This window comes from Rhopilema esculentum, chromosome 18, assembly GCF_057945365.1.
Source record: "Rhopilema esculentum isolate cy_ngs chromosome 18, ASM5794536v1, whole genome shotgun sequence".
Taxonomy (NCBI): domain Eukaryota; kingdom Metazoa; phylum Cnidaria; class Scyphozoa; order Rhizostomeae; family Rhizostomatidae; genus Rhopilema; species Rhopilema esculentum.
This window is the reverse complement of record NC_142832.1, coordinates 2,504,068-2,517,172: the sequence shown is the minus strand read 5'-3', so window position 1 is coordinate 2,517,172 and position 13,105 is coordinate 2,504,068. Positions and strand designations below refer to the sequence as shown.

The following is a 13,105-nucleotide window of genomic DNA, read 5'->3' as shown; positions in this document are numbered from 1 at the left end:
GACTCGGCCCGGGCTGACTCGGCCCGGGCTGACTCGGCCCGGGCTGACTCGGCCCGGGCTGACTCGGCCCGGGCTGACTCGGCCCGGGCTGACTCGGCCCGGGCTGACTCGGCCCGGGCTGACTCGGCCCGGGCTGACTCGGCCCGGGCTGACTCGGCCCGGGCTGACTCGGCCCGGGCTGACTCGGCCCGGGCTGACTCGGCCCGGGCTGACTCGGCCCGGGCTGACTCGGCCCGGGCTGACTCGGCCCGGGCTGACTCGGCCCGGGCTGACTCGGCCCGGGCTGACTCGGCCCGGGCTGACTCGGCCCGGGCTGACTCGGCCCGGGCTGACTCGGCCCGGGCTGACTCGGCCCGGGCTGACTCGGCCCGGGCTGACTCGGCCCGGGCTGACTCGGCCCGGGCTGACTCGGCCCGGGCTGACTCGGCCCGGGCTGACTCGGCCCGGGCTGACTCGGCCCGGGCTGACTCGGCCCGGGCTGACTCGGCCCGGGCTGACTCGGCCCGGGCTGACTCGGCCCGGGCTGACTCGGCCCGGGCTGACTCGGCCCGGGCTGACTCGGCCCGGGCTGACTCGGCCCGGGCTGACTCGGCCCGGGCTGACTCGGCCCGGGCTGACTCGGCCCGGGCTGACTCGGCCCGGGCTGACTCGGCCCGGGCTGACTCGGCCCGGGCTGACTCGGCCCGGGCTGACTCGGCCCGGGCTGACTCGGCCCGGGCTGACTCGGCCCGGGCTGACTCGGCCCGGGCTGACTCGGCCCGGGCTGACTCGGCCCGGGCTGACTCGGCCCGGGCTGACTCGGCCCGGGCTGACTCGGCCCGGGCTGACTCGGCCCGGGCTGACTCGGCCCGGGCTGACTCGGCCCTGACTCAATGTAAAAGAGGGTTGAGCCCTGTTAACTTTTCTACTGCGCATGCGGAATAATGTTGCGAGTTGAAAGAGGCGCCAATTTTTTCTGCATCTTTTAGCATAGTTTATGCTTTCTATTAGACTTTAAGGTTACGGTAAACGTTTTTTGGACGATACCATTTTTCCATTTCTCCACTTTCTAGAGCCGAACTTCCAAGGCACACAATTATAACCATGTTTGAAACTAGCAGAAGTTTTGAAAATGCAAAAAATTCCATGTAAACGGAAGTTTCCATAACTTCTTTATCAAAACTACTAGTTCAGGTCTGAAAATCTCTTGACCTGTTAAGCCGATTATCGTTGCTTTGCAGTTGTGGTCGCATGTCTCATTTACAATATTGCATGGCACATCCATGTATCCAATGTATGAGGCTTATTCATCTTAAAGCTTCAAATGACTTGACCCGGATTTCACTGTGGTTTACGAGTGTACCTTGCAAGTGCGATCAGTAAAATTCCGTTTTCTACGGACTTACAACTCCTCTACATACAGGTACGAAAAAGCTATTTTGTACCCAAGGAACTAATCGAATGGCTCAAAAATTTGCACACGGCCAGGACAGATGTCGGGTAAGCAAATTGTGTCTGAAATTTGTGTAGCTGGGAATCAGTTTACTGCGATTTTGACGCCAGACCGCCCCTGAGTGTGGTTTTGGAATAGTTTAAAAATATCAATGATTATAGAAAATCAAAGTGAGTGGCTAAACATTGTTGCTGGATCCATTTTAAAACAGATCAATCATTATTTTCTGGAATTTCGACGAGACAGAAAACACCACAGCAAGCATCGCGACTGTAAATGCTTGGAATTTTGCGAACGACGGCTTTTTTTCCAATATTAACATCAATTCATAAATTTAAGTGCAATATAAGGCCACTCACCAAATTTCACATCGATATTCGAAAGAGAAGTGAACGAAATCGATCCTTACTTTTACCAAATTGCTCCAAGGGCTCGGTATGGAGCAAGTTCCTATTTGCCACTACTCAAAATGGCGGAAGTAAACAAATTCGCCTCACAGCGGACCTGTGAGTTAGACATGTAGCGCCTTCGGCGCTTCTATATCATTGGTTCCTCTGAACTCTCTGGCCTAGGCGATACAGATGTGCAGGTTTTGAATAGTTATTTGAAAACATTACTGCAGGCTTTCGAGTGGGAGTGTTGGTTATACTTCATTTTTTATTATATGTAACTAAGACCATCTACGATCAATTGTGCACAGTATAAACCAACCAAACCAACACTTAAAGTGTGACCAATCGCCAACAAACTTACAAGTAGGTTTCAGAAATATTATTTTAAAAAAGTATGTACTGGTTACACCAATACTGGTTACATCGGTAAAGTGCTGTGATTGACTTTGACACAGTATTTTGGTTTCTTTCAGTCATAATGCCATATTATCATAAAAACCTGATTAATCAGATCTGATCATTATTATTTATCAAGGCAGATTTTTCAAAGTTCTATACATGAATTGGTGCAGAAAAATTAGGCCATTGCAAAACATATAAATTTTAGGACAAAATCTTTATTGTACAGTGACCCTCAGATGGTCATAAGCTTCAGCGTTAGGGTAGGGAGCATTGTTATCAATTATCAAAATTATATCTGTCTCAAAAGGATTAATTGTGCAAATTGTGGGGCTAGCAAAAAAACCAGCAGTTTTTCTGATCATTCTTAATTTTTCTGGAAGAATCACTTTATGATATACTATTTGACTGTTTGTTTATTCTGTTTCCAATGAAGGAAGAACCATGGAACTTCGTCATTTCATCAAGTATACACCTCCACCAGCCCACCCATCAGATTGTGAGTCTTGTCCTAGTGATCTGAATGATGAGATTCTGGAATGGAAAGAGCGGATGAAATATATTCATGAGGACATGGACTGGCTGTTAAGGCTTGGTACTGAAGAGTTTTGGAAACAGGTTAGTTTTCAATTTTAAAGATTAGTTTCATTTAACTTGATAACAATGAAAGCATTCCTAGTGTTGGTCTGGCAAATTCAAGTAAAATTTTATTAAAACTTGAAAGTATGATGTTAGCTATTTTGCCTTCTTTTTGTGAACCAAAAAGTTTTATTTAATCTATAGTTTATGCATTATATGTACCTTAAACGCTCTATTAAGCCCCCTCTTTCTATCAAGCTCCTCTCTATTAAGCCACTCCTTATCTAGCAAAAACTTGAAATAAGCCCCCAGTCTCTATTAAGCCCCCCCCCCTCTTTAGCCTTTGTTGAAAAACAAGTCAAACATACGCATTTAGTGGATCTTTTAACAGGTGTGATGATAATAAGATCGTTTGCATTAAATACTGCCCATGTAAAGACTTACTTGTGCCCCTAAGAAGTCAATCAATATTTGTTTAGAAGATGTCCCAGGGCTATCAATTAATCCTCTTGATTCTGAAGAAGATGAGGCCTTGTATTTGATTATTAGACTTTCGAGGCTGCAAGCAAAGTTTTCTGAGAACATTTGTATGACATTTTTATAACAAAAAATAGAAAAGGGCATTTTTAAAACATTTTTGATTCAAATTTTTAATAAGCCCCTCTCTCTAATAAGCCCCCCCAGTGGCGGACACTTGGGGGGGCGAAGGGGGGCGACAGCCCTCCCAATACTTTACAGGACAATGGTCTTTTGTTCGAAAACAATTGGAAACATGACGTCATCTTATTAAAACAATAGGCTTGCCTCCCCAATAATTGACCAAGTGTCCGCCCCTGAGCCCCCCCTCTTTTAAGTCTCCTCTTTAGGACTAAAAAGAATAAATAAGCCCCCTGGGGGCTAAATAGAGCCTTTAAGGTATATGCTATTTTAAAATCACCATTTTAAGAATGAACATAACAGGTTGTTGTTGCTGCATCATAAATTATCTGAGATTCTGTTAAAAAGCCATTCATAAGATTATTTCAATTTCTCTGTTGAAATTTTTGCTAAATGTGTCTTTTTTAGATTACACAAGATGAAACTTTCAGCCATAGCTATGATTCTTTTTGGCAATGCTGTCCAAGGTATGAGCAAATCATTTTTGACAGTTTCCTTTCAAGTTCTTTTAAATTATTAATGTGGTGCAATTTTTTTTGTAAAGTGATTTTTCCTATAAAACCTTTGCATTGTAACTAAATTAAAATCTTATCAGGTGCATTTTAGTACTGTTTACTCTAGGTTAGGTTTGTGTTGCCAACTTTGTGTTGCCAAGACTCCCTTAAACTTACATCTTCCTTTTTAGGCCATATGATTTGCAAGATGTTCCAAGCCAATGTTTAAGGATTCAAGATGAAATCAGGAAACTATCCTTGCTACTTTTCCTAAGAATCTGTGATAGTACAAGTGTGAGTACTTCACTTTATTGCTTTGTATTTTGCCTTACTCAGGCATATATGATGTGCCATACAACTTAAAAATTTTCCTTGCTACAAATTTTATGCCATCTCAAGAGCTGCTTGTGTGCAAAAGTCTTTCAGTCCCATCACACAACACAGGTCTTTTTCACAGTTAATAATAAATGTTGGGGTACTTTCTATTTTGTTAATTGGAAACTCTAAAGTAAATCTCTATCTTGCTTTATCAATTTTATTTAATTTCTTTCTGTTTTTTGCAGAAATCTGAAAGTGAAACCATGTTTGGTCAAAGTAAAAATTATTTCATACTCAGATTCAAGTCATAATTTGGATGTTTCCCCCCTGCCCCCTTGTTGGAAAATTAATATCCTGTAGCAACACAAGGGGGGCTAATGATGTTTTTGGAGCAAGAAATTGGGACCTTTTCCTTGTGATGTTATTTAATGTCCTTGTGATTTCAGAATAAATGTCCTCTTTGATAGGCACTTCCTTCACATGAAGAAAATATCTATACTCTCTTCTTATTTTCTTCATTCTTTTATCTTAAAGACTCATTGCTAACAATGGGTCTTTGCGAGCATGGCGACGATCCAAACAATGGCAGTCAACTGTCTTCAATGGCAGTAAATTGATTTCAGACTGTCTAAAAATGCATTATGGGATTGTTAGCAATTGTTAGCAATGAGTCTTTAATACAAGAGTAAAATGAAAATTGCTTGTTTAAAGCTAATCAATCGAGTAAACAAAATGTCCTTATCAACTGACATATAAGCATCCTTAACTGACGTCTTGTTAATTTATATCAAAACTACTACACATGTTAAGAAACTTTAAGCATCAAATCCTTTCTTCCAATAGCTTCCACTTAATTGTTGATATTGAGAATAATGAAACATATTTTTTCTAGCTTGATGGAAAGGCAAATATTTCCCATGCTTCCTTGTTATACGATAACTTTCTCCTGGATGTTCCAAAAGTCATAGATATTTGCAGCATTTACAACAATGTTAGTGCTGATACCAAGCATCTTATATCAAATCCTCTTGAAGCAGCTTTTAAAAAACAGCAAGGGTAAGACAATAGTATTAATTCTACTAAAATGTTATCCAAAACAAATTTATCATTCGATGTTTGTCCTTTAAAAAGAACTTGTTTTCCATGTTGTGGTATTCAAATAGCAAATGCTTGTTTTTGAATTTACTTGATGTGAAACACGATAGATAATGTAAGTTTCTAAGGACTCAGTCCAGGAAGATTATAAATATTATTATGAAGAATATTTACTTGCATTAAATCATTTTTAGATGTGGTTAAGACCTGTCCTCCATATTGGAAACGATTTTGCAGTATTTTCCCAGTGAAGTGGGAAGCCTCTTTAGCCAATGCCCTCTTTATATTTTTGCAGTTTTGAAAAAGGTCAACCTTTCAAACGAGAATATGTTTCCCTTGCTTACTGGCTTCCTGCTTAAATTTTCTTGTTTTATTTTGATTATTCAGTAAGGAATAAATTGCTTGGCATTGGTACAAAGATTATCAGGCAAAATGGTAGCATGATCAAGTAAGGAAACAAAATATGATCTAATGGCTACGGTATTTGAATGAAGAATTATTATTTTCAACATCTTTTTTTAACAGCTATTGGAATGATTTAGATATTGCCATTGACACGATCTTCCATACATTTGAAAGCATTGCAGAGAGATTTACTCTTCTTGATGATGACGATGATCACCTGCCAAAACAGATCTCTACTCAAGGAAAAACAGGGTATTCATCCGATGACGTCATAGATGTAATCGTGTACTTGTATGACACGGCTAATGCACTTTGGTCTCTTGTTTCCATGTGTCCCTTTACATGCCCTATACTTCTTGACAAAGGATCTTTAAAAAGGTAAGCTAGACTGCCAAGGGGTGTTTGTAATAAAGTTGGATCGGACTAGACCTATAAATTTTTCCTCTCCTTCGAGAATATGTTTGAAACAATAAAAATCTACGACAATGAAAATTTACAACAATAAAAATTTACGATAAAAGCTGCTAAACTTAGATATATAACATTGATATGGTTTATCATAGGTCTTTATTCTTTGTTAGTTCTGATACCCTATATTTTAGCGAAATGTGTATGCCACAAAATGTTTATGTAGAATTGCCACTCTGAAAAGTGGAAGACTGAGAGACTCATGCGTGTTTTCATAGGGTGAAATGAAGATTTTTGAAATTGGTGTTAGTCTTTCCACTTTTCTCAATTTATCTTTGTTCCTTTACTGTATTCCAAAAGTTATTTAACATAGCTGTTAAACATAGCAACCTGTGAATAGCAAAACATGGGCTCATTACAACAGGAAAGTATTTTTTCCTGCGCTATGAATATGTAAATGTGATTTATTTCTGTTTCTTTCAGGATTTCAACAATAGTCGACAAGTTTCTTCCGCGCCTAAAAGAACTTTATGGCAAAAGGCTGAGTGAAGACCAGAGAAAATATTTTCACAGGACGAAGAGGCAACTGCTTCAGTTTAGCCACAAAATTCTGAGCGAATGCTTTTTCAGCCGTGCTTCAGCATTGTAAGAACTTTTTGTTATATGGTATTATCCAAAGACATCGATACTGGAACAGTGTCTCAACTGAACGGAAGAAATGACCTATTTTCTTCTTGATCTAGTCTTTGTTACAAGAATCTTTTATTTCAAGCTAGGGCAGTCACTTGCTGTGTGGAAATAATACAAAATATTTAGTAAAGCAAAAAAGTTTTCAGAAATTCCACTTGTTACGTCTTGAAATTTGAATTGCTTTTGACGTCCCTAGCACCCCTTGGTGCAATTTTTAATGTTCCGCAACTTTGCGCCAATAGTCCAAGCTAAAACGATTGCATGTTCGTATCTCTTTGCCAAGAAACTAATATGTTAAGTACATTTTCTAATTCAAATCTAATCAGGGTTTTTGAGAAAGAATAGTTTTTGATACATTCAGCACGTTTCTAAAGGCTCTATCTGTTCTCTCGATATAGCTACTTTCTGTACAGTCATGCAAAATGTTTTACGAAGAACCTTTTCAAATATTTGAGAATTATAATCTTTCATTAACCTCCTTCATACGAGATTCACGAGACCCCCCTCATAGACCATATTTTACCCTCACGTTTTTTACATTTAGTTTCACAAAAATATTTTCTGTAAATAAGGCAAGCTCTGTCAACCGTCTTTAATCACATGCTGTCTAGGCTTTAAGACTTGCCATAACTCAAGTTGATTTTTCAAGTTGTAACTCAAAAGTTTGGTATAGTTTCTCATTGTCCGATGGTTGCATCACAAAAAACCCAGACATTTGCTGCTTGAAGCAGTCTCGTTCTACGAATAGATTTAGCACTGCTCTAGTTATTGTCGTATCGTACATTTTGTGGTACACTGCGTAACATGATTATGATGATGCACTATACATGCTTTTTGCCTTTAACATTCATTTTTGTTACTAATTCATTCAGTCAACTGTTTCCATTCTTTAGTTCAACAGACAAGAAGCTCCTTGAAGATCTTCTTAGCACTCTTTCGCATCTTTTGTCTGATACAAGGTATGGGTGCCTCATATTATTATTATTATAAATGTTTTCTATCAATGGGCCTGTATAAAGGCAAGTATTTCCCCATCAGTGTATTCCTTGCCACTGGATCGTATGTGATTCGTGAATGAGTCGTTGTCAAGTCGTAACTGACTCATAAGTGCGTTTTTTCAATGCAAGAGGCTGTCTCCAGATCACAGGTCAGTTGGAGGCAACGGAATAATGGTGTCCGTTGTTGTTTTTCAAATCATTTCCTTGTTACACTTGCTTTCACTCATTGAATTAAATGACGCCAAATGAACTAAAATCAGCTAAAATAAAAAAAACGACGGGATGGTCCTAGCTGTAAATGCAACGTTTGCAAATATGACGATATCCTGTAAATTTTGTCCATTCATATCAAAGTTGCTTCAAATATTTAGCTTATGAATGTACGTATTTATTTCCTTAGTCATTTCCTTTTTATTTGTTATACAGTAGATTCGATTTAGATTAGTTGTATGTGTATATATCCATATATATATGTATAGCTAGAAAAAATATCGAATTAAAATAAGGTTACAAACAAACAAAACAAACAAACAAAACAAGACATAGCAGAAGTTTCGTTCATATAGTGCTAGACGCCATTATAAGCAAAGCTGTACAAGCTTTGGTGAACATAAATAGTCAGTTCTAATCTGCAATTCCGACTTTTACGTTTACCCTTACTGCGATCATCATGTAACTGTTCCGGGTTCTATAGTGGTATGGTTTTGCGACATCTTAATGTAACCTTTGCTGTTGCTTGGACGTCAATGCATCTCATACAGTATAATCCGGTTATAACGTACTTTAAGGGACCAGTGTATTGAGTTCGTTATATCTGAAGTACGTTGTAACCAGGGAAAGTAAAAATTGACTCAAACAAAACACTCCTTTTGCCGGGACCAATCACACCAGTACGTTATATCCGAAAGTACGTAATAACCGAGTACGTTATAACCGGGATTCTACTGTAGGTGGTTTACATCCCCAGAAAGACATTACCATCAGGACCTTAAATTACTTTTTCAAACGAAACAAAGTTTTTAGACCACATTAAAACCATTTGAGTCAGTGATGAATGATGGTGACTTTTTTCTTCTAAGAATCTGCCTAAGTACCCAACCTCTATAGAAGCACCAATATTGATTCTGTCTCCAAAATCCTTTTATTTATGCGATTGCCTGCAAATGTTATGTTTAATTATCAACGGTTTTTGAATATTTAACAGTAATTTTTGATTTAGTTTCCCGTGCTTTATTTCTATTCTTGGTATGTAGCATTTCTTTTCTTTCTTTTCAGGTTTATTGTCAATTATGAAAAGTATTTCAAACTCAGTGATGAGCTTAGCAAAATTGAGATGAAATCTGATGGTGATCATGTTGAAAATATTGTTTATATAAAGCAAATCATACAGAGTATGGTGCCGCAGACACTACCTGAGAGCAAGGAGGAAGTGCAAGAGGAGGAGGTAACAAATTATGCTTTAGAGACTTAACATTGATTTTAACTAAATAGCATTTCAAACCCGTCAAATCAAACCCTTGTGCATATTATGTTGTATGGTGACAAAAGATTTTCACATGATGAAAATTAAAAAATTTTGGAATCAACGCTAAAATTCATTCATACATCAGAACGTTTCTTGTAGCACCAGAAAATACCACAATTGTTTAACTTATCTAACATTTCATCCTTCTCTGTTTATCTTTTAGCATTAAATGTATAGTTATGTAGAATCAGCACTAAAGACCAAACCAAAATCTTGTCCTAGTTTTTATCTCCTTTTTCAAGTTATAGCCCCTTTGTCTTTTGATCGAACCAGCTATCCGCACGGACTAAACAGGATTTTGGTATAGCATTTGGTGCTACTGTATTGTTTCTTGTTAAGGTCAATGGGTAGCCATGCCTATCATGCTCCCATTGGCATCGTCTTTGTAATCTTGTACTTGTAAAATGTACTTTTTTAGACTGTGTAAGATAAACATTGATTTTGGATGGCTCAGTGGTTGGGGCCGCGGACTCCAGATCCAAGGGTTCGGGATTTAAGACTTCTAATTTTTTAAAAATTTAACGTATAAGTAGTGGAGCAGAGTCAATTTTGAATTCTAGGTTAACCTCTTAGACAAGTGTCTTGTTTTGTTAAAGTTGGTTTTCTTATAGAATATTTTTGATGAGAATGAATGTATAGCCTTGATTCAAATTCATATAAGTCCAGTGGAATGCAGCGTGGAAAGGCGTTTGGTTTAAAATAATTGTGGACAAATTTGGTGTGTTGATAAGGCTCAGATCAACCGTTAGGCTCAGATAGACCGTTATTCTAGAATTTAAATCATATCTTGTTTAAGTTTTCTTCTTAACTACTTCAAATTTTTGTAAGGCTGGTGCAGTTGCCGCTGTACCAGAAGACAAAATCGAAGAGTTAATCACTCAGTTGAAAAGCATGTTTCCTAACGAGAAGAATGCGTTTCTGCGAGCCGCCATTATTCACTTTGATGGCAACCCGGAAAGGGTTGTCAATAATATCATCGAAAACAACTTCCCACCATATTTGGAGGAAATACGACATGAAGAATCTGCTCCAATGAAGCCACAACTGAAGGAAAAAGAGACAGACGGTGCATTGCCAGGCCAATATTATTTGAAAAGTGACGTTTTGAAGAAATCAGAGATTGATGAAATATTCACAAATACTGCAACCTCTAAAGATTTTCTCAAGCATCTGAAATCATCGGACGGGGGTTCGGCTGCATATGATTCAGCTTATGACGATTTCGCCTATGACGAATACAACGATGAATATGACGATACGTACGATTCTCATAATGTCGGTGTAATGGATGCTGATTCGGGCGATGAGCTAAGGGATGTTACTACACGAAGGTAAGGCTTCTGCAAAACTGTACGAGTTATTTCGTCATCCTTATTTCAGATCGTTTTTGGTACTCGAAATATCTTAAACACCCCCCTTTTCAAAGTGGTCATCGTTTGGTTTGGTTTTGCTAATGCAAGTGCTGATTAGATAATGATATTGCGCAAAATGAGTATTGGAAGATAGTAGGAAGATATGCTGATTGTTATCCTAGCAGTGTGGACGTCATTTGGGGTTGAACAGTAGCAGGGGTATAGAGCTAGATGAATCGGGGGGCTTGGCTTTCTTTTTAATGCCAAAAAGTAACCCTTTTCTGCTTCTTGTTTTTGTTGAAAGTTTTTGGAGGGTTCCCTTGTTTTTCCATAGCCTTTAGTAGGTAGGAAGGCCAAATCTGGGTAAAGGGTCTGTGGGGTTTAATGATTTTAATATGTTAATAGGTAGGGAGTGGAATGACCGCAAATTATCTGAAAGTACCAATATCTTAAAGTTTATAGGTAATAAATGCTGTAAGGATATTTAAATGATCCACAAAATTTAAATGTTACAAAGGACTTCAAAAGTTGTAGAAGGATTTGGAACTGTTCTAATTTTGCAGTGATAAAACCCTCATTCAACGTATTATGGAGACCAGAGGTGGCGCCAGAAATCTTCCGACAGAGGGGTTTGAGCTTCCGACAAGGGGGCTAAAATGACTAAAATATGCAATTTTTGTACATTACTTTGTCAAATTTGCTCCGACAATAACCCAAAATTTCCTCCGATAGGGTTCTAGATACTTCCAACGGAGGGGCTATAGCCCCCCCTAGCCCTCTCCTATCGCCACCACTGATGGAGACATGAATTTGCATTATCCTTTCATGAAACAGAATTTGGCGGTTATATGTGATGATATTTGTAATGTCAAATACTTATCGCTGTTTAGAGTATTTGTAGGACTGTTCTTAGTTTCGAGGCAGCATCTTGTGGAGCAGCATGCCTGTTTTAGTAAAGAGGGCGTAATCAGTAGCTATATTTGAAGAAACATCAAATTTTAAAGTGGAAACAAATGCAATTGCCCGATTTTTAGATAATGGTTATTAAGATTTTATATTGCATTATATTGTCTATGTCTTTTTCTTTTATAAATTTTAAATAGCTGATGTAAATTACTTAAAATTAATTTTCAATGCAGAACTAGGACTTTAACCAACTTAAAATAGATTGATCAGTATTATTTTATTATTGATGTTATTATAACTACGAGTTTCACTCTTAATGCTATTGTCAGGAAACTTTGAAAGCAAACATGTGAATGATCAAGATTTAAAATAGACTCGTTGCGGGTTGTTATTATCGCAGTTTGTCTGGATCAATTGATAGAACGACGTATAATTTTGTTCTTTTTCAGAGCATTCGTTAAGCCCAAAGTCCTGCGAGCTTTAGAGAAGCCTTCGGCATCAGACGAGGAGCAGGGAGGTAGCAGTAGTGAGGAGGAGGACAACCAAGATCAGGTTTTTATATCTTCCTTTCTTTTTAAGGAAGAAAGTTTCAAAATCAATATCGTGTGATCGACTCTTGTACTGGCTTTGAATTTACACAGGATCAGATAACAGAAAATAAGTTGTTGATTTTCATTTTGGTTAATTAGTTTTCAATTTTTTCTGCAGCACAGATATTTTGTCATTCTCCTATATCCCTTCGTTCAAAGGCTATTGTTTTTCTCTTCTTGAGAATTTTTGTACTAGAATGTTCTGGAAAAATGCTATGTAATTTCGCCGGTAAGGTCCATGATATGAATATTGTGAGTGTGTTTATTCTTCAGCGATTAGCTCTCGCAAAACTGTTATCTTACTTTAAATCTTTTCAAGAATGAACAAGGACTTTTCGAATCTGGATGGAATACATCAAATCGAGGGTATGGTCGTGGAAATGCTTCATGGAGAGGGAGAGGATATGACAGAAGACAGCGTTATAACGAAGGAGCTAGAAATGACACTGAAAGAAATCGAAGGGGAGCTCCACGTGGTGAAAATGAAAGGGGAAGACCATCAAATAGAGGGCACAGAGGTGGACCATCTCGCCCTCCTAGAGGTGGACAGTCACACCCCGCTAGAGGTAGGGGAGGAAAGAAAAACAATCATAAATCTTTGGCTTTGAAGAAATCTGCTAGAGGAATGGCAGGAATTTAGCAATTTATGTTTTATAATTTGAAATTAGTAGAACTTTAAGTATCAATGCATATCTGACTGTTCGCCGGTCACTGTTTTCGTTTCATTTGAATCAATTTTTGAGCAAATATAGGGTAGGCAGGCTGTGCTATAGCACATTCAATGCCTGCCCAACTTCTGTCAGTAATTACTGATTGCTAGAAGAAATTCATTACTTATTTTTGAATGAAAATCAAATGTCCTAAA

The 13,105-nt window shown here is 38.6% G+C and overlaps 2 protein-coding genes across 5 annotated transcripts in view; one reads left to right on the top strand and one right to left on the bottom strand.

The window, feature by feature from the left end:
* The window catches only part of LOC135680926 (uncharacterized), a 17,935-nt gene extending 16,044 nt beyond the window's left edge, over positions 1–1,891 (bottom strand). The window contains exon 1 of the mRNA XM_089113863.1: positions 1,792–1,891. The gene's annotated coding sequence lies outside the window, so the exon portion shown is untranslated. The remainder of the gene's footprint in view (positions 1–1,791) is intronic.
* LOC135680920 (activating signal cointegrator 1 complex subunit 2) lies at positions 1,327–13,105 on the top strand. Of its 4 annotated transcripts, none has more exons than XM_065195156.2 (12): positions 1,327–1,479; positions 2,660–2,841; positions 3,868–3,926; positions 4,145–4,247; positions 5,164–5,327; positions 5,892–6,149; positions 6,663–6,824; positions 7,763–7,828; positions 9,143–9,311; positions 10,221–10,723; positions 12,100–12,202; positions 12,560–13,105. In XM_065195156.2, exons 1-12 carry the CDS (start codon positions 1,473–1,475, stop codon positions 12,878–12,880), a joined length of 2,097 nt encoding a protein of 698 aa, XP_065051228.2. In that variant the 5' UTR covers positions 1,327–1,472; the 3' UTR covers positions 12,881–13,105. The 4 variants fall into 4 exon arrangements, with proteins under 4 accessions (XP_065051228.2, XP_065051230.2, XP_088969988.1 ...); XM_065195158.2 differs by lacking the exon at positions 1,327–1,479 and adding an exon at positions 1,915–2,021; XM_089113862.1 differs by lacking the exon at positions 1,327–1,479 and adding an exon at positions 1,964–2,216.

What these genes read in the sequence shown, in the direction of transcription:
- LOC135680920 (XM_065195156.2), top strand. An exon ending in CTGAAGAGTTTTGGAAACAG is followed by an intron (nt 2,842 to 3,867) that starts GTTAGTTTTCAA and finishes TGTCTTTTTTAG; the next exon opens with ATTACACAAGATGAAACTTT. An exon ending in TTTTGGCAATGCTGTCCAAG is followed by an intron (nt 3,927 to 4,144) that starts GTATGAGCAAAT and finishes CTTCCTTTTTAG; the next exon opens with GCCATATGATTTGCAAGATG.